We start from the raw sequence: 25360 nt of genomic DNA, 5'->3' as shown, positions 1-25360 counted from the left end.
TTTAAAACGTCTTTTTACTTACATAAACGTATTTTATGTATGTATGTATTTATTTATTTATTTATGTTTGAGAGAGAGAGAACGTGCACCAATGCGAACAGGGAGAGGTGCAGAGAGAGAGGGAGAGAGAATCTCAAGCAGGCTCTATGTTCAACACGGAGCCCAAGCAGGGCTTGATCTCATGACCCTGAGGATCACCACCTGAGCTGAAACCAAGAGTCGGACGCTTAACTGACTGAGCCACCCAGGTGCCCCATTTACATAAATGTAATTTAAAAGGAAGCTTTCGGGGTTGGCTCAGTTGTTAAGCGTCTGCCTTCAGCTCAGGTCATGATCCCAGAGTCCTGGGATAGAGCCCCACACTGGGCTCCCTGCTCCTCGGTAAGTCTGCTTCTCCCTTTCCCACTCCCCCTGCTTGTGTTCCTTCTCTTGCTGTGTCTCTCTCTGTCAAATAAATAAATAAAATCTTTAAAACAAGTAAAAATAAAAGGAAGCTTTCCATTGGTTCCTATGTGGGCAGAAATCTCTAGTTTATATTGAGTCTTTCTTTGTTCTTCTAGTAACAGAAGCCCCACATGGGCACATGGCTTTGAAGAGAAAAAGCTGACTTTCCCTGCTTCCCTTGCAATTAGATGTGGTCCTGTGACTAAGTGTGGCCAATGGTATATGAGTGGGAATGGAGTGTGCAACTTCCGGGTCCTGCCCTACCCGCCCTCTACTCCTGTTGGCTGGAACGTGAACATGATGGGGGGACCAGAGATGCTACCTGGGAAGCCACATGTTGAGGGATAGATGGCAGATCTGCCCCGGGAGCTCTGGATCATTTATCCCAAATAACACAACAAACATGATTCATGAAACCACAGGCTTTGAGTGCTAGTTATGCTTTTTTGAATATGTGTTAAAATTAATATACATGTTAAAATCTAAATATTGATCCACCTACCGTCTAAGTTAATCTTGTTTACTGTGGTATGGGTATTTGCCTACCATGCAGTCAGGGGTTTTGCTTACTTTATTTTCACATCAGCCCAGAAAGCTAGAAATGATGATAAGTACTTTACAGGTGAGGTTCAAAGAGGGAAATTGATATGACCAGAATCAGTTGCATCGTTGGTAAAGTAGCTGAGCCAGGACCTACGAAAGGTCAAAGTCGTCCACGTGGGAAGGAAGAGATGTTCTATAGCAGGGGTCAGAAAACTCTTTCTGTAAGTGACCAGACAGGAAATATTTTAGGCTTTGCTGGCCACACCATCACCACTGCTCAAACTGTGCCCTTGCGGAGAGAAAGCATCCACAGGCGAGATGTAAGTAAGTGGGCGTGGCTGGGTGCCAGTGAAATGTAATTTGTGGGTGCTGAAATTAAAATTGCACGTAATTTTTACACCATGAAATATTGTGCCTCTACTGATTTTCTCCAGCCATTTAAAAATGTAAAAACCATTCTCAGTCAGGGGGCTGTGGGCCAGATTCAGCCCACAGGCCAGAGTTGGCTTCGTTCGTTTTCAGACAGTTTCCCCGGACTCTTGGGGCTTCCAGAGAACCATGTCACTGTCCCCCTGGAGTGGTGAGAAGCAGTGAAGCTTCTGCGCCTTCTCCCATGTCTACCCCAGCTTCCCCACTTTACCTATTTTACCCACTGGGCTTCCACGTGGCAATCACAGATGTTTACTGAGCACGTACTTCGTGCTGGGGCTCTTCGTGGGGCCTTACATCCTCAGAAGGTGGAGCCGGCATTGACCTCATTTAGAAGATTGGAAGAAGTTTAAAAATAAAAGAGGATAAAGTAGCTTCCAAGGTCACAGTTTCAAAACAGCGGCTCTGGTATTTTGAATCTAGGCTGGCTGACTTCAGAGCCCGAACTCTTAACCTCTGGTATTCTGCCTCGTACGCAAGAATTTTTTTCGAAGGGTCTAGTGGCCACAAAAAAAAAAAAAAAGTTTGAAGCCATTTCCCTCATTATAAAGATGAAAAATCTGAGACCCAGGAAGGGGAAGGGACTTGCTTACGGTCACACTCAGTGTTGGGTGCAAGGTGAAATCCAGAGTCTTCTCCTGAATGCTGCAGGATGTCAGGAGGTAGGAGGGCCTGGGAAGCTGGGGCAGACACCTACTTTCGCAAGTGGTGGGATCAGAGAGCAAGGATTGATTAATGATCAGCCCTAAGACCTAAAACAAGGCTAGTTCCAGTGCAAAAGAGAGATGTTCCCTTTCACGCAGTCTCTGTGCTCCATCCTGGTGGCAGGACGTGAAGACAGGTGTGGGGGGAGTGGGGACTGTTAGTGGGCCAGGACAGGGATGGGGAGGCTCCTGGGGGCTCTAGGTCCATGAGGGACACCCATAGCAACAGCAATGATGACAGTGTGAGCTCTCAGTCCTGAGAGCCCACCATATGCCAGACGCAGTGCTCTTATTTTTCATACCCGTCAGCTCATTTAATCTTCATAACGGTGCTAGGAAGTAGGTGCTCCCCATTTTACAGATGAGGACACTGAGGCTCAGGGAGGCAAAAGGATTTGCCCAAAGCAACGTGATTAGTTAGTTGCTGAGCTCTGTCTGAATCTAGAATTTGTGCTTGTAAGCACCATGCCAGAGCAGGACGGAGCCTGGGGCAGGGCAGGGCTCGCTGGACAAGACCCGGGGGGGAGGTCCTCAATCTTGGAGAGCAGCCCTGATGTTTCCCTCCAGTTTCTTCCCCCAGCTCACCACCCTGCACTGCCTGAGGGACTGAGGGGCCACATGGGTGGTGGCTTCTCCAGCGCCCCACTTGTGTTCTCATTAGATCCTCCTCTACAGCTCTGCAGGGATGGCCTTGTCATCGTGCCCATTTTACAGATGAGGAAACTGAGCCGCGCAGGCACCCCGCCCCTTTTATGTATGAGGAAGCTGAGGTTTAGAACAGTGGCATGACTGATCCATTCATCCATTGACTCATTAATTCCACACATTTATTGAACACCTACTATGTGCCAAACAGTGTCCTGGGTGAACAAGACTCCCACCAGTGGAGGTTGTTCAAGGCAATGGGAATGATTGATACAAACCCCCATGGAGCTGGGAGTCCATGGGGGAGACAGGTAATCAAAAAATAAATCCCTCTCAACTAGGGCTTGAAGGAAACTTAAGCTACACCAACGTGTAGGGTCTTTTCACCAGGGTGAGCTGATCTGCATTTAGCCTTCAGACCTCTGCAGGTGGTCAGCAGGACCAGTCGTCGGCTACCATGGCTCCCACTCGCTCTAGGTACCAAGAGGGAAGGAGCAGCCCAGAGTGGAGAGGGGACAGGACTTCCTCCCCAAGCCACCTGCTGAGACAGGGAAAGAGCTGTGGCAGGAGTCCCGACCCTTCCTCCCAAACACACACCTGCGGTTACAGAGGTGGGATGTATTACTGTTGCCCAGAGAGAGAGCGCACGCCACCGGCGGCCACGATGACCTCAGTCAGGTGTTAGAAAGGACCTCTCACGGGCTTTGGGCTGTGGCTGAGGCATTTGTGGGGGTCTAAGGAACCTTGCTCTAGATTGAATGATGCCAGAAATCGGGGGCAATTCTACGAGTAAAGAAGTAGCAGCCATTCAATTGGCAAGAGAGGAGGACGTTTGGCATTGTGTGGGTGGCAAGTGGCTTTGGGCTAAGACTAGATTATGAAGTGCCCTCGCTGTGTCTCATTTTGTCAGTCGCTTGCAGAGCAACTCTGTCTGATGTTGGTGACGTGTAAGATCATTTAGGTCCAGCAAGAGAACAACACGGCATATCTGGGTCCGACCAGTTCCAGACGTAGGGGGCCGCTTTCTTCTTTCTCAAGAGGAACCCACATTGATTAAATCCTTGCCAGTGTTCAGATTCCTGTTAAATTCTTTCAATGGCGAGTCTGACAAATGTTGGCCCACCAAATCTAGCCTGCTGCCTGCTTTTTGTGCAACCTGTGAGCTAAGCATAGTTTTTATATTTTTAAATGGCTGAATAAATCAAAAGAAGGATATGTTGTGACATGTGAAAATTATATGATCTTCAAATTTCGGTGTCCAAAAATAAAAGTTTAGCCACACGTATTCATTTCTGTATTGTCTATGGCTGCTTTCATGGCAGAGTTGAGTACGACAGAGACCACAGGGCCCCAAAGACTAAGATATTTACTATCTGGTCTCTTACAGAAGAAATTTGCCAGTCCCTGCTTTAAATAGTGTCTTAATCCATTCAGTCTGCTATAACAAAAACAGCATAGATTGAGCATTTATTTTTCATAGTTCTGGAGGCTGGGAAGTCCAAGATCAAGGTGCCAGCAAATTTCCTGTCTGGTGAGGGACTGTTTCTCGGTTCATAGATGGCCATCTTCTTGCTGTGTCCACACATGGTGGGAGGAGGGGTAAGGGAGCTTTGTGAGGCATCTTTTATAAAGGCACACCTCCCGAAGTCCCCACCTCCTAATACCATCACATTGGGGATTAGGTTTCCACATATGAATTTTGGGGGGACGCAAGCATTCCGCCGATAGCAAATGGGTCAACTCCTTAGTCCTCTTGACAACCCTAGGAGAATTATTACTTCCATTTTATGAATTAAAGAACTGAGGTACAGTGAGATTAAGGGATTTATCTAAACCTGAGAATAGGAACACTCCTATCCATTTGTTACATTACACTAAAGACACCATGCTCTTTCCTCCTAGCTGCTGTGCGGAGGAACGGCCTGCACCCCGTGCCCACGGAGATGCAATTTCTGGCCAGCCCAGAAGAGTGAGTTCCTGGTACCGAGGAGCGAGTGCTTGCCCCAAGGAGATGACAAGCAAGAATTCAGTGCTGCAAGCAATCCTTCCCCCACCCCCAGATTTTTCTCCAAATGACCTAACGCCCAGGTGTCTACCATCCATCCCTTTGGCTTGGGCGTGGACGTACCCAGCCTCCTTAAAAAAACACACATGTGGATAGCAAGGGCAGGGGAGCACATTAAGTCCCTCTGGTGAGGGGGAGGACCTGAGAGGAGGCCCCAGAGGAGCAGGAATGCTCAAACTAGGTGACAGTCAAGGAGGAGAGACATGCAGACAGGCATCCAGAGCCTCTAAAGACAAAAGCATCCTAAGAGACAATCACAATCCTTCACACTTGTGTGACTTAGGAAGCATCTTCACATTGATGGCACGTTTAGTGGCTGGTGTCCTTTGTATTTGGCAGCGTGGTTAAGATCTTGGGGTTTGGAGCCCTGCAGACCTGACTTTGAACCTGGCTCTGCCACTTACCGGCTGTGTGATTTGGACAAGTCACTTAATCTCTCTGAGCCTCTGCTAGTTTCACCCACCCAGTGGACATGATATTGGAACCCACCGTAGAGGGTTATTTTGAGATTAAATGAGATAATGTTGAGCAAGCTGGATCATTGCTGGGCCCTACATGCACAGATGAGAGTGCTTGTTATTCATGGCTTTGTTACCTTGGGTGATAAAACAGCGGAAGTAAAGTCACCTGCTCAAGGCATTGCTGGGCATCAGTCAGGTCTGTTTTATTCATTCAACAAATATTTATAGATAGCTTACAATGAGCCAGGTACATCCCCAGGCGGGGATGCAGCAACGGACAAAAATCCAGCCCTTGTGGAGTTTACGTCTCAGTGACAAGAAACAAAACACACGAGTAAAATTCACAGTATGTCAGATGGTTGGTGAGAGCCATGTGGGAGAACAATGCAGGAAAGAAGGCTAAGGAAGGGGCCTGTAGGGTGTGAAAAGACAGTTTTAAAATGAGTGGTCAGGAAAGGCCTCTCTAAGAAGGTCAGGCTTAAGCAAGCACCTATAGGAGGTAAGGGTCAGGGGGGATCTTTGGGAAGAGTGTTCTTAGCAGAGGGGCCAACCTGTGCAGAGGTCCTGAGAGTCCAGAGCAGCCAGGAAGCCAGTACGGCTGGAGTTGGGTGAGTGTATGGTAGGAATTGGGGTCAGAGAAATTGCTTGTGTGGTGAGGGGTGGTGGTGGAGGGACAGAGCATGAGGAACCTCATAGGCCAATGATGTAGCCTTGACTATTAATGACATGGGATCCAGTGGACGCTTTTAGCAGAGGAGGGACATGATCTTATGTCTGATTGTCTTATTCCATTGTCTCTGCTCTTTCCTGGCACTGTATCTGGGGGCTTTTAGTCCAGCTTTGAGATACGGTGTCTGTGATTGGCCCAGCCACTCACTATCGCACAACCTAGGAATCTATTTGAACCACCTGCCCACGCAGAGCTTGTGCTGAATCTAGTGGAAAAGACCCAGCCCTCATTCTCTAGAACTCCATGTCAACTGAATGCAAACCCCATTCATTGGATGGAGACTCTATGTCCATTGGAACGAAAGTCCCCTTTCTGGGCCTCAGTTTCCCCAACTGAACAAAGGGGCTTGCACTAGATGAGCTCTCAGGCCCCTTTTGTTCTCTCATTCTCATTGTGAGGCTCAGTCTGGTTGGGTCCCCAAGTCTGGGGGTGCCCACAGTTCCTGCCAGAACTTTCCCCCTGAGAAGTGACATCAGTCTCCAGCTGCTTTCAGTCCTTGTCTTCCTTCTAGACCCCAAGTCATATCCCAATTGCCTTCCAGGTAAGGGGCCTCTCATGTAGTAATTAAGGCCAGAAGGTATTTGAAGTATCTTTGATTCTCTTAAAAAAATTAATTTGTTATACAGGGACAATTCTTAATTTCATTCACTTACAAAAATTTTGTAATTGCACAATTTAAAAGAATACTCTTAAACAAAAAGAAAAATGTACCCAGCATCTCACTCCCAAAACAGTTAAGTGAATACTATTCTAGATTATTTCTGGATACCTCTCTATGTATATAAATGCATTTGTAAAATAAAAACATTGATAATGCTGTATATGCTCTTCTGTAACCTGCTGTCTCTCTTAACGGAATGTAGGGAACATCTTTTCACCTTAATAAATTTACAGCAATGTAATTATCTTTTAATTACATAATTAACAATTCTTAATTTCATTCTTTCCCAATATTCTTTTAACTGCACCAGAAAGACCCAGAAAATACAAAGAAAGAAAAAAAGAAGGGGAAAAAATCCATATTTCCACCCCCAAGAAAGGCACCAAGACAACTTTGTGTACACCATTCTAAGTTTTTCTTAATACTCATATATTCATAAGTTATGTGAATATTTTAAAAATAAAAAAAATCGAGTAGTGCGGTTACTGACCCTTTTTCCCTTTATATAATGGATATCTTTCATCTTAATAAACATCCATCTGGATCACCATTTTTAATAGCCGTGTTGGTGTTCAATCCAGAAAGAGGATCATTTTTATCTAGCCAACCCCTTTTTGATGGAGATTTAGGTTGTCTTCAATACAAACCATAGTTAGTGCCAATGCAAACTCTTACACCTACACCTGGGGCACCTGCCCAGAACACTTGAGCTGAAAGGTTGCACATCTTTAGAGGCTTTTGATGCCGGTGCTGAGCTGCCTTGAGGAAGACCACTTAGTCTTCCCAGCCCACCTGGTGTGTTTCCCCACGAGGCCAGAAATTCTGAGTGTGTTCTGAATGGCTTCTCTTTGCGTTTGTTTAAAGCAAAGACTGCCCTGAGGCCGAGGCTCCACTGGACCTTCTGGCAGACTGCAAGAAGGAGGAGGAATATCGCAGAAACATCTGGAAGGGCTTTCTCATCTCCATCCCCTACTCGGCCAGCATTGGGGGCACTGCCACCCTCACGGGCACGGCCCCCAACCTCATCCTGCTTGGCCAGCTCAAAAGGTAAATGCAGGTGCGCCCCACCTAGCCCTGGAGTTTCTGCTCCTCCCACCCCTCTCCTTCTGCATTCCACATTGGGGAAATCTGTACTGGATGCCTTCTCTTGGCCAGCCTCTGGGGACCCAGCAGGGTACAAACCCAGCAAAGTCCCTGCCCTGGGGAAGTTCCGTTTTGGTGGGGGAGACAAGCAATAAAGGAAAAGGGAAATGGGTATATAATATGTCGGTGTGATAAGTTACGAAATAAAATAAAACAACGGAAGGCTATGGAAGGGACAGGAGTGGGTGCTATTTTATACAGATTGGCCAGGGATATGGGACCTCTCTAACAGAGTGACATCTGAGACCTAGAAGCTATGTGAGCACAGGAGGGAAGAACATTCCAGATAGGGAATAGCCTGTTCAAAGGCGAGCAGCACAAAGACAGAGAGGCTGGGGTGTGGGGGGAAAAGGGAAGTATGGGAAGAGCTAAGGTAAGTTGTTAGGACCCCAGCTTTTCCTGCCAGTGAGATGGGGGGTCAGTGGAAAGCTGGGAGCGAAGGAATGACATGATGTGACATCTGCTCTACAAACGAACCCCAGCTGGAAGCTTTGGTCTGTGGCTGTGAGGTCCTGGGAGAAGCTCTGCAATCAGGCACACAGGCCAGCTGTGGGATGGGCTCTGCCACGAGCTAAAGTCTCCCCAGTGTTGAAGCTGCTCAAACAGTGTCTGGGAGTCCGTCCATCAGGGTGGGAGAATAAAAGAGAAAGATTCTTTTGAAGAAAGTCAGATGGCATGACTTGTCAATTCCCTTATCCCAAGTCCTCTTAGTTTGAAGATGTAAACAATTCCAGTATTTCGAGATTCTGTTCCTAAGATTTTCTGAGAGGTGGGGATTCTAAGATTCCTTTGCAGTGGAGATGCATTTGGCAAACAAACACAACGGAAGTATTTACTATCAACATGGCCCCAGGTGCTGGGCAACTTCTTTACCTGACAGTCAACCAAAGAAACAAGGACTTCCTAGGAGGATGGGGGAAAGCTGGTCTTCCTGAGAGCAGGTTTGCTATCACTTTTAATCAAAGTGATTTTCATGAGAAATTCTAAGTACACTCGTGTTTTGCTTCCTGAGCCGATTTTAAAACCTTAATCCTCCACTATATTCTCAGGTTCTAAAATCTTTTGATTTTCCAAGTTGATGATAGAAGCCAGTGATCCTCAGCCACGGGTGCATATTAGAGTCAGCCGGGAGGGTGAGAAAAATATGCCTGGGTCTCCGTTGCAGAGATTCTGATTCAGGAGATGTGGATGGGGGCCAGGCATCAGTATTCCCCCCCCATTGACTTAAGCCCACTGCACACCTTTCGTGTCTTTTCATCTTTGAGCAAGGCCTGGCTGTGCCTTGTGTTTTTTGCTTAAGGACTGAAAAACCAGAAGCCAAGATGGTCCTGCTTGAGACGTGAGGACAATCTGGGTTCGGCCCCTTAGTGTCCTCAGTTAGAAGGAAGTACCAGCAAAGGGCCAGTCGGCCAGGAGGATGAAGCTGGAGCACATCCCCAGGGTTGGACAGGAAAGATGTGGGCTCTGGGGCCTTCTGGGGCAGGTACCGAGTTGGGGGATAGGGAGGAACGGGGCAGAGAAGGGGGCAGGTGCTGTCAGAGGGTTTTCGGGCTGCCTGCCCGCCCTGATGCGAGCAGGACTTTGTTCCAACTTGAAAAGAAATTAAGGAAAAAATACTGGCGGTATAAGTAAAAATATCAAATGTGAAGGAATTTGAGTCAATTACATGCAAATCACATGCAAACCACACACAACATTTAATTGCATGAGCTTGGACCTTCTGGTCTAGAAGGAGGGGATTTAGAATGAATGCCAAGTAATACGGGGTTCTGATTCTCTAGCCAGGAGCACGGGGAGGTGGGGAAATGCCTGCCCTGAGTGTCCCCCTTGGCCTTTGCTCCCCAAATACATTTTATTACTTTACTCTGATTATGTAGGTACATTATAGAACATTCAGAAAATGTAGGGGAAAAACTTGAAATACCTTCAATCCCACTGCTAATATTAAGCATACTCTAGTTTCTATATATAAACCTCGGGGTTCTAGCTAAGAAAGAGCTGCCTGTATGTATGAAGTATACGTCGGCGTGGCTGACCTTGGCTGGATCTCATCCCCCCCCCCCCACTTCTTCCAGTTTCTTCCCACAGTGCGATGTGGTGAATTTCGGCTCCTGGTTCATTTTCGCCTTCCCTCTCATGGTGCTGTTCCTGTTGGTGGGCTGGCTGTGGATCTCCTTCCTATACGGCGGAATGACCCTGAGGTACCCCTCATGCTTACTTCAAGCTTTGAGCCCAACTGGAGTTCCGGCTTCCTTCTCGTTGGGTAGAGAGTGGTCTTCTCAAGTCGAGTTTCCTCCTACGGAAACCGAGGATCATCCCTATAATCTCGTGTTACCGTCTCATGCGGTGACTATAGGAGACCTCACCTCCCAGGGATGTGAGGGTTATGTGCTGTGACCTGCCTGCGACGCCCAGGCCCTCAGTTAATGTCCCCATCATCGGTAATTACGGATAGCACTGCCCTTTAAGTAAGACAAACACTCCTACCAGAGGAGAGGGAAGGGCACTCTCTCCCATTTTATGGGGCGCTGGTACAGGGGATAACTTGGGGTGGCATGAGGACAAGGTATTAAATAACATCGACTCATAGAGTGAGAAAAAGAATCCTTTATCAACTTTCATAGAATGGAGCAAGTCTCAGTTGGGTGGTGGAGAAACCATAATACTTCTCCAACATTCCCAAATCAGCTTTTTTTTTTTTTTTAAGATTTATTTATTTGACAGAGAGAGACACAGCGAGAGAGGGAACACAAACAGGGAGAGTGGGAGAGGGAGAAGCAGGCTTCCCGCGGGGCAGGGAGCCCAACGTGGGGCTCGATCCCAGGACCCCGGGATCATGACCCGAGCTGAAGGCAGACGCTTAACAACTGAGCCACCCAGGCGCCCCCCAAATCAGCTTTTTAAACAAAGAGCAAGCGTCAGTTCCAGAGACCTAAGCCAGCTACGGAGTCTAGCCAGAGTGTAATAATTGCTTTGCTTTTGTGTTTTTATTTTTATGATTATTTTTTTTTATGGCAAGTGATTCTTGTTTTCCATTTACGGGAGTAATATAAAGTTTTCTATTTACATACATTTCTTTAATTGAAATGATGAGTCTATTTGGAGGAAAATATTAAGCAAATATGAGCCAGGTGGTATGTGGATATGGGAACATTTGTGAAGGTAGGTTACAGACGCCTGGAGTTGGGGACGTCCTAACATAGGAGTGACAGCTCAGGGCTGGGGGTAGCAGGCATGTCATAGAGTCGTTCTCCGACTCCATCCCCTCACCTCTTTGAGCCTTAATTTGCTCATCTGTAAAATGAAACCAGTAAAAGTTACTCTGGATTAAAGAGATGTGAAAATGTTTGAGACTAGAAAGGCTCTGATCATGGTGTTCCTGACTCACGTGCCTTCCAGAACACCTCAGAGGAGAAACTCGGGGTTCAAAGCCCGCATTAGCCCGAAGAGGCAAGTCCTGACCTTGGACTCAGATGGACCAGAATTCTAATCACGCTTCCATGTGATCTTGAGCAATTTGGTAACCACCCTGAGGTTTGATGTCTTCACCTGTAGATTGGGGCTAAAAATTAGCCCCAGCTAAAGTAAAGGCTGAACAAGGCAGGGTGTGTAAACTGCCCAGGACAATGGTGGAAATAGAGCCTGTTTTTCCAGTCGACCTGTTTCAATCTAATAGGTATCTGCAGAACTCGGCCACGAGAGGGTGGAGGAAATGCAGGTAGAGGGTGTTTCTGGGTAACAGAGAAGTTTCAGGCCAATGCCATGGACACCATCTTCACTCAGCAAATGTCCGCTGAACACCCACTGGGTGCCTGCCACTGTTACAGGTATTGAGCACGTAGCAGTGGGCAAGGCAGAGACCCTCCCTGCCCTTGGGGAGCTTACACTCAAGGTGGGGAAGACAGACAGGGAGAAGCCAAGTGCAGCAGGAATGCCAGTCATAAGTGCTGTGAAGGAAAAGACTGTGAGATACAATGCTGTGCCCTGGAGGGCTCCCACCTGAATGGGAGGTCGGGAGAGCTTCCTTGGGGAAGGGACTTTTGAACTGGGATATGAAGAATGCATAGACTTAACTCAGTAAAGGGAGGGGAGGAAATGGGCACGGTGAAGAGCATTCTAAGCAGATAGAACAGTAAGTGCAAAGGTCCTGAGGCTGAAGGTAGCAAGGGATGTTCTGGAACTGAAAGGTTAAGTGACTGAGTTCAGGGGATAAGGGAAATTTATGGGAGATGAGGCCAGGGAATGAGGCAGGAGTTTTCATCTGGGAACGATTTTGTCCCAGGGGACGTTTAACAATATCTTTAGACATTTTGGTTGTCACAACTGAGGAATTACTACTGGAATCTAGGGAGTAGAGGCCAGGGATGCTTCTAAACATTCTGCAATACACAAGTCAGCCTCCTACAGCAGGGAATGATCCCACCCCACAACAGAGAAAGATCCTGCCCCAATATGTTAATAGTTCCGATGTTGAGAAACTCTGGGCTAAATCATTGAGGGTCTTGTGGGAGTTTGATCTTCATACAAAAGAGCCATTGTGAGGATTTTTTTAAAAATATATTCATTTGTTGTTGCTGTTTTAATTTGGATAAACAACACATACACATGGTTCAAAAATCAAAACAATGCAAAGAGGTATGCAGTGAGAATGGTTCTTCCCAACCATGCCTTCATTTACCCAGTCACCCAATAATTCCCCCAAAAACAGGTTTCCTGGGTAATCTTCCAGGGTTTCCTTAAACAAATACAGGCAGATATAGTATATTTTCTGGTGACTAGTCTCCCTGACAGATATGATTTTGTATGTTCGCATGTATTTTTGTAAGGTAAATTTCCATAGGTGAGATTTTGGAGTCAGAGAATAAACACCTTTAACTTTTAATAGATTATCAAGTCATTCTCCATAGGACTCGTACGAATTTGTTCTCCCATTTATAATGTATGAGAGTGTCTGCTTCCCTGCAGCAGTGGATTTTTGCCGATCTGATAAGAGAAAAATAATTTGCATTCATTTTAAGAGCCATTTTGAGCACCTTTTCATATTGAGGGCAACATGAAAAACTTTCCTATCTTCACAAAAGCCACTGGTATTTTCTTTCTTGTGGCTTGTTAAACTGTGTTTCTATCCTTTGTACATTTTTCAAATGTATTATTGATCTTGGTCTTATTGATTTCTAGTACTCTTTATATATTAAAAGATTAGTGTTTACTCTTAATCCTTCTCATGTGGCTTCTGAATTTTCAATTATAGTTAGAAAGATTTTCCCATTACGGGAGTTGTAAAAAAAAATAATCTCATGTTTTTATTTAGTTTTTTTTTTTTTTCATCTGTTTGTTTGTTTTTACACTGAAATATTTTACCTGTTTGGAGTTTGTCCTTAGGATGCAATGTGAAGTTTGGATCCAACTTCACTTTTTGTTCCAGATGGCCACCCAGCTGTCCAACGATATTTATGGACACACAAAAGTTTTTAAATTTGACAAAGTCTGATTTCTCTATCTTTGGTTGCTTGAGCTTTTGGTGTTATATCTTAAGAAATAGTTGCCTAACCCAAGGCCAGAAAAATTTACCCCTATGTTTTCTTCTAAGAATTTTATACATCTAGCCCTTATATTTAGGTCTGACCCATTTTCGAGTTAAATTTTTTTATATGGTTTGAGGTAGGGGTCCACGTTCATTCTTTTGCATGTAGCTATCCAGTTGTCCTAGCATCATATGTTAAAAGGCTATTCTTTCCCCATTGAATGGTCTTGGTATCCTTGCCAAAACCCAATTGAGCATGGAAGTATGGGTTTATTTCTGGACTCCCAATTCCATCCCATTGATCTACATGTTCAACACGACTGACTGAATAGCTCTTTTTCTACACCAGTCTGAGATACCAACTTGATCATAGGCTAAATCCCCAGTCTATTTCTGGACTTGCTATTTTGTTCCATTAATTTATTCAGGTGCCTGTTTGACCCTCTAAAGAATTGTAAGCCTGGGAGTCTTATGATCAGACTCACATTTTTAAAAGACCACCAAAGCTATAGGTGGGGAGAACAGATTTTCAAAAGGGAAGACGGGCAGGGAGGCCACTCAGCAGACTGTTGCAGTCTCCAGAATAGAGATAATGAGGCTTGGCCCCACGGGGTGGGGGGTGGGAGGGGAGTTGAGGAGTTAGTCATACTTGCAGTGGCCACTCCTCACCTCCCTACTCTGTTTCAGGGGCTGGAGGAAGAAGAAATCTGAGATCAAAACTGATGCAGAAGACAGGGCTCGCGCCGTGATTCGGGAGGAATTCCAGAACCTGGGACCCATCAAGTGCGTGGTACTACGGGGGTTCCTGGGGTGGGGAGGGAGCCCAGCATAGACTTTCAGGAAACCTACCTCCTGGCCTGACCTCTGGACCCCTGGGGGCTGAGTTCCGGGGGAATTTCAGGACGATGGCCTAGAAGCCTGGAGATGGAGGGTATGGGGGTGGCTTATACAGTCAGCCTCTTGCCTGGTGCTGGAGTTAATACCCTGAGGACCAGGAAGCCCCTCAGGGTGCAGTTGGGGTGGGGCCTCCTGCCCTTCCAGCTAATGCACTCTTTCCCTCCTGGCACATGGGATACCCAACACTCCCTCGGGCAGCTTCCGGGACCTTTTTCAATGCACGGTTCCCATTCAGGGAAAGTACCTAGGAGTCAGGAGGTCTGCACCCAGGACCTGGCTCTGCCACTAACTCCTATGTAGCCTTGGGCAAAGCAACTAACCCTCTCTGGGCTCTGCTCCAGTCTGTGGAATGGGCACATTGGGTAGACATTTACTCCAACATTTGGGGATTCTGTGTGTCTGCCCCTCTCCCTGTCTGTCTGCCCCCTCAGTGCATCCATCTTCCTCTGCATGTATGACTGTCCCTCTGTCTCTTACCTACCTCTGTTTCTATCTGTTTCCTTTTTTTTCTGCTTTTCTGACTCCACCTCTGCTTTGCTTTTTCTTTCTCTCTGGTGATTCTCCTTAGGACCTTGGGAAATTCCCGGTGGGCATGATATAAATAACTTGGGGGGAAGGTGGTGCCTGAATGCTCTGGAAGGATCCTGGGGGAGTGTGGGGGCCCCTGGACAGGAATCCCTTACACCCCAAGATACCCTTCCCCTCACTCCGAGGAGTGGATTACTTCTCGAAGCTTCTCGTAGGCAGGGCCCGGGCTGGGTGACAGCCAGCAGGCACCCGCCCCAGGCCTTCCCACGCTGCCGTCCACCCAAAGCCCACCATCAGCATGGCGCCTGCCTCTCTGTGCCACAGGTTTGCCGAACAGGCCGTGTTCACCCTTTTCTGCATGTTCGCCATCCTCCTCTTCTCCCGGGATCCGAAGTTCATCCCCGGCTGGGCCAGCCTCTTCACCCCTGGGTGAGACTCGGGGCACGCGGGGGGTGGAGCCCCACAGGGAAGATTCTGGGATGGGCCACCTGGAGCTGGAGACGCAGGGCACCTGGAGGGGCCGGGCTAGATGTACACCCTTGGTCCCGTGTGACCATGAACAGCTCCTTCCTTTACCCTCAAAAAAGCTTAGGTACAGATGATAGAACATTTTGGGTTCTCATGTGTTAGGAGCTTTGCCTTTGGAATCAGGCAAAACTAGGGTCAAACGTCAGCTCTGCCCCTTGTAAATGGTGGTGCAACGCTGAGCACATCATTCACTCATTCATGCACTCATTAGTTTGTTCATTCAATCGGTCAACATCTATCGAGCGCCTATTATGTGCTCCACATTGTGCTGGATGCTGGGGACGCAGACAAAAGCAAGTAGCTTGACAACAAAACCCTGCAGATTGTAATGAGTGCAAAGAAAGAAAGAGCGAGAGGGCTATATTATGAAAGAACGGGTGGGGACATTGACTTTGGGTGGTTCTGGGAGGAAGTAAAGATCGGAAGAGGAGCGATGAGCACTGGAGACCTGCTGGGAAGGTCTACTGAGAGCCACAGGCGGGACCTTACTTTAGCACATTTGGCAAATTGAAAGAAGCCCAGTGTGACCGAGGAGGCTCGGCAGGAAGGGAGGAAAGTCAGCACGACGTGGCTGAAAGGGTAGGCGAGAGCCAGATCCTGGAGAATTTTGTTGAACACATAAAACATTTGTGTCTTTTCCGTGTGGGAGGCTCTGTGCCTCTGTTTTCTCATCTATGAAATGGTATTGTCATAGTACAGTTCTCACTGGATTGTTCCAAGGATCAATGAGTTAGTTCATGTCAAGTGATTAGAAGGGCACATGGAAAGAACTCAGGAAAGTATTAGCCCTACTTATTAGGGGATGGATGGGGGAAACAGGTAGGAGCTCTAACACCATCTAGATGAGACCCTGTCTTCTAGGACAGGGCCGGCAAACTAAGGCTCCTGGGCCAAATCTGGCCCCAGCACTTGTTTTTGAATGGCTTTTACCTTTTTAAATGGCTAAAAAATCAAAAGACAAATAATATTTGTGACACATGAAAATTTTATGAAATTCAAAGGTCCATGTCTACAAATAAAGTTTCATGGAACTCAGCCACACCTGTTCACTTATGTATCGTCCTCAGCTGCTTTCATACTGCAACATCAAAGATGAGTCGGGACAGAGACCATATGGCCTGCAAAGTCAGGAGTGTTTACTATGTGGCCCTTTACAGAAGATGCTCACTGAGCCTTGGTCTAGGGGAAAGGCCTCGCTGGTGTGTGTCAAAGTGGTAACATTGGATAGGCAGCCGTCAAGATCTGTTTGAAAGTTAGAAATGATAGTACCTGCCACCTGGTAGGATTTGGGGACACGAGGGTTGGAGCACCAGCATGAATGGCGGTTAGTTGGAGAAGAACATTCCCTAGGAGGCTGGGCTGTGGGTGGCTTATCAACAATTCGATTTTGGACTTGGGTTAGACTTGTCAAGTCAAATATGTCTTTCAAATCCTGCAAGGGAGAGTGTAGAAGCCTCTGAGGTCCCCAAACATTTGGGAGCTGTGTAGAGGAGAGAAATGGAAGAAGCAGGCTGTGAGGTAGGCGGGAAACCAGGAGCAACAAACAAGCAAAGGCCAAGATTGGGGAGCATTTTAAGAAAGAGCAAGTAGGCAACTGTGTCAGATTCTGGTGTGTCAAAATATGATTAGATAGGAAATATGTCCTCTGGCTTCAGTGAGATCTGATGATTTCCATCAGCACCATCTGGTAGAAATATAATGTGAGACACACACATAATTTCCAAGTTTTAGTGGCCACATTTAAAAAGTCAAAAGAAACAATGAAATTAATTTTAGTAATATATTTCATTTAACCCAGTATATTATTTCAACATGTAATCGATATGAAAATTATTGAAATATTTTACTTTTGTTCATACTCAATCTTCAAAGTCTGGTGTGCATTTTATAAGGCAGCACACCTAAGTTTAGTATTGCCAGAATTCAAGTGTCCACTAGCCACGTGTGGCCGGTGGCTGCCGTATTGGATAGAGCAGCTCTGTACTCTCGGAGTGTAGTGACTCTCGGAGCCTCAAATGCCCCATGGTAAAATGGGTGATATAAGGTTCTGATCTCATACGGGTTATTATGAGGAAGAAGCAATGTCATTTCATGGAGCCAAGAAGAGTGGCTTTTACTACCATTGTCTTATTTTTCCAAAATGTAGATACTTTGTCATTTTTTTTCAGATGAAAAGTGGGTGTTGCAAACATTCCAACAATACAAAGACAGTGAAAATCACTTAGGAACTCAGTCTCCAATTCTGATACACATCTTTCCTGACTTAAAAATGCCTATCCGGGAACGGTTCTATCTTAATCCCATGGGTGGTTATAAAACTGTATACATTAGCCAAAATGTAAACTATATCCTTTAAATGGGTGCATTTTATTGCATGTTAATTATATTTCGATAGATTTAACTGTAAAAATACATGCAAACTAGCTAAAAAGAAACCTATCTAAACAGAAGATTTTTTAACAGAAATGTGATTACAGCAGACATATTATTTGTGATCTGCTTTTTCCTTTTTTGTTTAATTATAAAAGTTATGCATACTCATTATAAAAAACTTCAAATAATGCTGAATTTACCTTTGGTAAATGAAGAGATTATCCAATTAAAAGTTTGGTGTCTAACAGATCTGATATACACAGGCACACATAATAATACATACACACAGACATATATACATGTATACATGTTACAAAAAATTAGAAAGTACAATAATATAATCACGGGCAACTTACTATTTCTGACCTACTTCATTATTTTTACACCCTCCATAGTATTCTACAGAATGATAGCACCTTAATCTATTAATCAATTCCTTTTGGATTGTGTCTCATACTGCAAATAAAAACTTCTCTTTTGATTTACAAAATATCTTGGTTGCACTTCTATGTCAATGCATAAACATTGATGTTATCTTTTATCTTTAAAAAACAGATGCAGGGTATTTCATTATAGATATACTATTATATATACATGTATAATATACATATTTATTACATAATAATATACATATTACATGTATATGTAATATACATATATACATACATTTATATATATACATCATATACACAAGTTATTTACACATGTCTGTATTAAAAATCTTCCATTTTTTCCCCTCTTATCCATATTGAACATCCCTATACATAATCTGTGTACAAGAGCCCAGTTTTCCAGATAACTGGAAGTACGATAACTGGACAAGGGGTACTCACATGTAAAGGATTGAAACCTGTTGTCAGCTGCCCTCCAGAAGGTTAAACCAGTTTCTTTTCACACTGCCAGTATGTTTTCCAACGTCCCCATTAGGTACTATCATCACGCTTTCAAGTTTTGCCTGTTAGCTGATGAATGATACTCCATTAGTGTGGGGTTTCTATTTCTCGAATACAATGATATTGACCATCTTTTCTAGGTTCTTGGCCATTTGAATACTCTTCTTCCCAAATGTGTGGGATCAAAGGGCTTTTGTGGACATTTGGCTCTATGCTTCATTGAGCTGGGAGCCAGGCAAATCTGGGTTCAGTGCCCATCTCCTGCATGGACCATGGCCTGGCCTTGAGCAAGTTGCTTCTGCTCACTGAGCCTCAGATTCCTCATCTGAGGTGGAAGCTGCCTGCCCCAGAGGGCTGTTTCTGAGACTTCTGTGAGTTTAATGCCTCCACAAGACATGCAGTGGATCCTTGAAAGGCAGTAATTAGATTGTGAGGGGCTGTGAGGCTGCTTCCACCTGCTTTCTGCTGGTGCGAATGGGCTGCATCTCTGAGTAGTAAGCTGTCCATCCCAGGAGGAAAGCAAGCAGAAGCTGAACAAATGCATACAAGCCCTTAGAGAAGCCCTGGTTCTGGTGATTCGCAGGAGTTCCACAGATCCCATATTTGATGGTGCTCAGATTCTTCCCTCCTCTTTGGTCAAGTGTGTCTTCCTAGGAGGATAAGCATTTGTCTCCTGTGGCCTCAAAGGCCCTGGGGAGCCATGCGCAGAGAGAGGGCTTCAGCATCCCGGCAGTTGCATCCACGCTGAGTGCAGGCAGGGCGTGTCCAGTGGCCTCCAACAACGCTCCCTTCACAGCAAGTGCCTAATTCCCTCCCACAAATCCTCATTTGCAAATCTGCCAAACTGGCGGCCCCGCTGCGGTGCCCAGGGTCACATGATTTGGGGCCTTGTCATTGTAGGTTTCTTTCTGATGCTGTCACCGGAGTGGCCATTGTCACCATCTTGTTCTTCTTCCCATCCCAAAGGCCCTCTTTCAAGTGGTGGTTTGACTTTAAAGGTAAGGTGTCAGGGCTGGGGTCTCAGTGGGCTCAGTGAGGCTGTGACTCGGAGCGTGGTGATCATGGCCTCGAGGCAGGGCCCACGCCTGGGACCTGACCCCCACTGTACCAACCGTGTGGTCCCGCTTCTTCCCTTTTTTCCGTCTGAGGCCTTAGCTGGTCCGGGCACTCGGGGCTGCCAGAGGTGACGGCCGAGGGTGGGAGTTAGCGACTAGAGCTGGCCAGATCCAGCCGGCTGTCCGCTTTGTACGGCCCAGGAGCGAAGAATAGCTTTTACATTTTTGTAATGGTTGAAAAGAGTCAAAAGAAAAATATCTCATGACACAGGAACATCACATGAAATTCAGATTTCAGTGTCCATAAATAATTTCTTCAGTAAGAAATTTGTGGACATTTATTTAGTTAGTTACACAAGGACCTACACAGTAGCCTCAATTTTGCCTCTTGGCTCACAGAACCCAGAATATTTACTTGCTGACCCTTTTACAGAAACACTCTGCTGCCTCTGGGTCTAAGGCTGGAGTTGGGACCCTCACTCCGGTGCCCAAGGGGCCAGACGTGCAAATCTCAAGCTAGGTTGAACCGGATAGGAAGTGGTGGGGACCGAGGCACAACAGCCTAGCAGCGTCCCAGGTCCATTTAAAAGGATCACTGAGCCACCCAAACCAAAGCCTCTGCAGGCTGGCCTTCAGATGGGTTCCCAGCAGGTGTCTGTCGGAACAAGGTGCCGCCACCTAGCACCCGTGACAAGCTTAATCCAGCTGGGGCGGTGGGATGAGCTTTGCACCGGGCGTCAGAAGTGGGGTGGTCACCTAGAGTCACAGGCAGGTTAGCGCCATTGTGGAGGAGGGGTCTGAGCGTGGGGCATAACGGAGGGATCAGCAGGGAGACGATATCACAGGGCCCCAGAAACAGTTATTGCTGCTGAGCGAACACCGGGTCCCAGGAGCTGTGGGCAAAGACTCTGCAATCCGGGCAGGATTTGTCTCTGCTCCTCGGGCTGGCTTCCAGCTGGCTTTCTTCATCACGCACTCCGGGGACCATGTCCTGGCCTCTCCGTACTTTCTACTGCTTCTAAGCTTTGGCCTCTTTATCGCTTCTGCTGCCGTATAGTTCCTGGTTTTTTTTAGAGCTTGGGTTCCCTAAGCGCGTCTTCTCCGTCGTAATGCCCACATTCTCACGGCACCCAGTCCCACAGCCGGCCGGCTCACGCCCCCCCGTAGCACACGGCCTCCCTTGCTCTCTGTCCTTTCACCTTCAGCTACGCATCTCTGCACCTGCTGTCCCTCTACCTCCCGTGGAATCTGCTTGGTCTGGCTTGATATTTGGGCAGCTCTCCCACCAGGCCACCTCGTAGCCTCGTAGATCCCCAGCCAGCCTGGGGATCGGCTGCCCTTGGTCGGGTCCCGTCTGTGGTTCCGTCACCTGTGGGCGGGCTCCAAAAGCCCAGAGCTTCCTCTCAGCCCGGGCTGTGGGGAGGGCCTGTGATGGCCATGTCCGGTATCCCAGCTGTGTTACCGAATTTGCTGGGTGACCCTGAGTAAGTTCCTAGGTTGTCTGGGCCTTGTTTTCCCACTGAACGAGAATGAACATGTCCCTTAGATACTCTTCACCCCTGGCCTTAGTAGTTTTATTTTATTTTATTTTTTTTTTTTTTTAAAGATTTTATTTATTTATTTGAGAGAGAGAGAATGAGAGAGAACACATGAGAGGGGGGAGGGTCAGAGGCAGAAGCAGACTCCCTGCCGAGCAGGGAGCCCGATGCGGGACTCGATCCAGGGACTCCAGGATCATGACCTGAGCCGAAGGCAGTCGCTTAACCAACTGAGCCACCCAGGCGCCCGCCTTAGTAGTTTTATAGAACAGAGGTTGCAAACTCAAATGCCCACAGGGAGGGAACAGTGTTGGGTGCAGCAGACTGGGTGCAGGAAAATGGGTTTCGTGACACACGGCCCTCCCCGCCCGGCTTTCCTTTTACATCGTTGACACAGAGAACAATGTCTATATGAGGAAAACAGCCGCCGAGGATGCTCGTGAGTGGCACGACCCCTTGCGTCAGGGCACCCCCCTCGTGTCGTGGGGTCTGTGGAAAACTGGCAAGCCAATAGCCTTTAAATAAAAGGGCAGCTGTGACTCAGTTTCCGCCGAGTGTCACCGTGCAGGAAAGCAGGACTCGTCTTGCCAGATTTGCTGGTTTTTCAAGAGAAGCAAAAAAATTGTATGCAATCTCCCTGATTTTAAATGTTGGCCACGAATCTGAATTGAAAAACACCGTGTGGGCCAGCAACAGCAGCGTGAGAACACATCTGGCGGCTGGGTCTGGTCTGCCCACGGAGTACAGCATGCCACTTCCGCGGAGGGCTCTTTGGGCTGGGGGTTTGGGGGTTGCCTGGTGGGTGGGGAGACGGGGGCCTCCGGGAGCACCACCTGTCCTTTGGGCACCAGTGGGCCTGCGCAGACTGGGCTGAAAAGATGCGTTCTCACACTCAGCACCCAGGACTTACATGAAGCCTGAGAGAGTGGCCAGTTTCCACGGAGAGAAAGTGACCTGATCAGGGTCACACAGCTAGCTAAACAGAGACAGAGGGTAGAACCCAGGCGTCCAAGCCAACCTTGATTTTCTTATTGTACCCGCTGCCTTCCATTCTTCCTTGGGTGGGAGTCACACTTGCATTTCTGTCCCTTTATGTCACTCAGCAAGTATCAACACAGTGCCCACTATATGTTGGGCACTGTGCCCATGGATGATGATGGGGATGATAATGATGACTTCCATTTCCTCTCTGTCCACCAAGCTCTTCCTCCAGATATCGTGTGGCTCACTCCCATCACTATACTCAGACTCTGTCCAAATGTCACCTCCCCAGAGAAGCCTTCCCTGACTACACTTTCCAGAAAAGCATCCCTCCCTTGTCACTCTCCACCCCTCTACCCTATTTTCTTTCCTTCCTAACACATTAAATTTCCTGACATTATATATTTATTGGTTTCTCACCTGCCTCCCTTACTGGAAATGTAAGTTCTCCAAGGGGAGGGATTTTCTCTGGTTTTGGCCATTTCTGAATCCCCAGTGCCGAGAGGAGTGGTAGGTCCTCAACATACATTTGTGAAATTGAATAACCAAGGACTTGCTCTGGGCCACACCCAGAGCTGAACCCTTTGCCCCCACGGCCCACGTCATCTCCCCAGTGGGTCTTTGAGGCGCTATAATTGCTCCCTTTTGTAGATGAGCACGCTGAGGCTCAGAGAAGTAGAGTCACTAGCTCAAAGCACACAGCCGAAGGGCAGAGCTAGGATCCAAATCTAGTTCAGCTTCAGAGCCTGTGCTCTTAGCCTCTGCTGCAGACAGCTCGGGGCTGGACTGTGAGAGGCCCATAGTTAGAGGCTGTGCTTTTTTTTTTTTAAAGATTTTATTTATTTGACAGAGAGAGACACAGCGAGAGAGGGAACACAAGCAGGGGGAGTGGGAGAGGGAGAAGCAGGCTTCCTGCGGAGCAGGGAGCCCGATGCGGGGCTCGATCCCAGGACCCTGGGATCATGACCTGAGCCGAAGGCAGACGCTCAACGACTGAGCCCCCCAGGCGCCCCGAGGCTGTGCTTTGAAGAAACAGCAGCAAGGGCATGGTAGGATGGGCCCTTAATGAAGACGCAGGGGGTCCTCATTAGCACTTACCGTGTCACTCATTTAATTGCGGGATGTTAAACCCATGGTCAGGGCCCTCTCCTATGTGGGGCAAGTCCCTTTCCTTTTTCAGACCTTGCCTGCCTCTTTAGTGAAATGATACTTCGTTGCCTAAAGGCAGAGGGCCGAGCCACCCAGCATCTCCAGCTTTCATTTCAGATAACGAAATACGGAAAAAGCTGAGAGGGAGAAACAAAATGTCAACGGTTGTGTGACCAGGAATTGTCCTGGGAAGGAGGGCACCGCCATGCATGAGCCAGACCTGTCCTCCCCGCCTCCCTGGTGGCCGCCTGCAGGGACAGTTCCATTTCAAGAGTGTTCACTGTGCACCAGGCATCGGGCGATGCATCTGGCATCCCACTAGCCGACAAGGGTTTTGGAGTACACACCAGGTGCTAGGCAGTGACGCAGGGATGCGGCTGTGAGCTGACCAGGACCGTGTCTCTCTCCACCGGCAGCTCCCTCATGGCCTCGTCAGTGTTCACGAGCACCCTCCAGGGACTGTTTCTGTGCCGCGGGCCAGCCGAGGAAATGGGGGCTCAGGCAGGCCAGGTCACGTTCAAGGCCGTGCGGTGAGCCACCACCCAGGAGGGTCTGTCTCCAGGCCTGTGCTCCCAACACGGGGGTGGCAGACTTCAGCCCGCGGCCCAAATGCACCCCTCCTTGGTCGGTAGGGTTCCCTGGGAGCCACGCCCGCTCACGTGTGTCCTTTCTCTGGCTGCTCACGCACTACAGTGGCGGCCTGGTTCCCCAGAGGCTTGCAGAGCCTGGAGTATCCACTCCCTGACCCTTTCCAGAAGTTTGCTCGTTCCCGTTCTAACCACTGCGCGCGGACACTGCTGCCTTTTAGGACATAAAAATCCTCCCATAATTCCGTGAACCAAAGATACTCTTCGTTTCTCTTTTCCTGAATTTCCTTCCACTTTTTCCCTCTCTGTACACATTCAATTACAAAGAGAGCCTTTTCTCTTGTAAATGAGGGTGAAAGCAGCACTGCCCAGAAGGGGTTTTGGGAAATTGAAAGGATGTCCTGCATGGAGTTGGGGTGCCCGGTTCCAGGAGGTTCTCACGCTCTGGGAGCCATGACAATTATTTTCGTTCTGAGTAGAGCAGATGCCCCTCATGATGCTCGCGGGGTTTTTCCCTGAAGCCCCAAAATCAGATGCTGGAGCCAGACTGTGGCTTCCGGGAGACCCCCCCTCAAGTGTCCCCACAAAGATGAGGCTGCAGGGGCTGGTGACCCTTCCTCAGGCTGAGTGTCCTGGGTATGTGTCAGGTCCCCCTCTGCCCCGGGGGGACCGGTGTCCCCTCTTCAGGCTAAATGTCTTCTCTCCACCCAGCTTCCAATGCAGAGACAGAGCCCTTGCTGACGTGGAAGAAGGTCCAGGACACGGTGCCTTGGAACATCATCCTTCTCCTGGGCGGGGGCTTCGCCATGGCCAAAGGCTGTGAGGTAAGAGCCGCAAGCGGGAGGCAGGCCTGGGGAGGGGGGCGCAGGTTCCAGTCCTGGCTGCTCAGGGTCACCCCAGCCACCACCAGATCCTCCAGTTGCCAGATTGGGATCATCATGACTCCATCCCCAGCACCCGGTGCTGTGAAGGAAAGGAGTAAGGTCTGATCCAGACTCTCAAGGAGCTCACGATGAGCATGCTACCACTAAATACTACTACCATGGCTCGAGGGGTCCCGTGGGCACAGAGGAATAACCCTACGCTCACCCCCACCCCCAGGCCGGGCACTGCTCTGCGTGCTTTACACACATTAACTCATTTAAACTTCCCAACAAGGCTATGAGGTAGATGCCATTATTATCCCCATTCTCCAGATTAAGAAACTGAGGCACAGAGAAGTAAAGTGATTTGCCCAAGGTCACACAGCTACGTACTCAGGATTAGAATCCAGGTAGTTTGACGCCACGGCCTATACTCTTAACCACCGTGATATAAATATTAGAGATTATTAATATTAATCAGTTAGTGTTATTATGAATATTGTTCTAGAGGGCTCTTTGAGCTCAGAGGCAGGACTGGGACTAGAGTGAGGGGAGCGGGGCACAGAATTTCAGCAGGCTCTGGCTCTCAGCACTCTGCAGGTGCGGTGTCAGCAGGCCC

The 25360-nt window shown here is 47.8% G+C and overlaps 1 protein-coding gene across 5 annotated transcripts in view; it reads left to right on the top strand.

Moving 5' to 3' along the window:
• Window positions 1-25360, top strand: part of SLC13A3 (solute carrier family 13 member 3) — an 80762-nt gene that overhangs the window by 40687 nt on the left and 14715 nt on the right. For all 5 annotated transcript variants that reach the window (XM_078057258.1, XM_036069688.2, XM_036069686.2 and 2 more), the window contains 7 exons: window positions 4668-4734; window positions 7547-7729; window positions 9901-10026; window positions 14037-14132; window positions 15099-15203; window positions 19469-19566; window positions 24590-24702. In XM_078057258.1, the coding sequence (XP_077913384.1) occupies window positions 4668-4734; window positions 7547-7729; window positions 9901-10026; window positions 14037-14132; window positions 15099-15203; window positions 19469-19566; window positions 24590-24702 (788 nt within the window). The remainder of the gene's footprint in view (window positions 1-4667; window positions 4735-7546; window positions 7730-9900; window positions 10027-14036; window positions 14133-15098; window positions 15204-19468; window positions 19567-24589; window positions 24703-25360) is intronic.

The sequence above is a fragment of the Halichoerus grypus genome, chromosome 10 (assembly GCF_964656455.1).
Source record: "Halichoerus grypus chromosome 10, mHalGry1.hap1.1, whole genome shotgun sequence".
Taxonomy (NCBI): domain Eukaryota; kingdom Metazoa; phylum Chordata; class Mammalia; order Carnivora; family Phocidae; genus Halichoerus; species Halichoerus grypus.
This window is presented reverse-complemented; position numbering and strand designations above follow the sequence as displayed.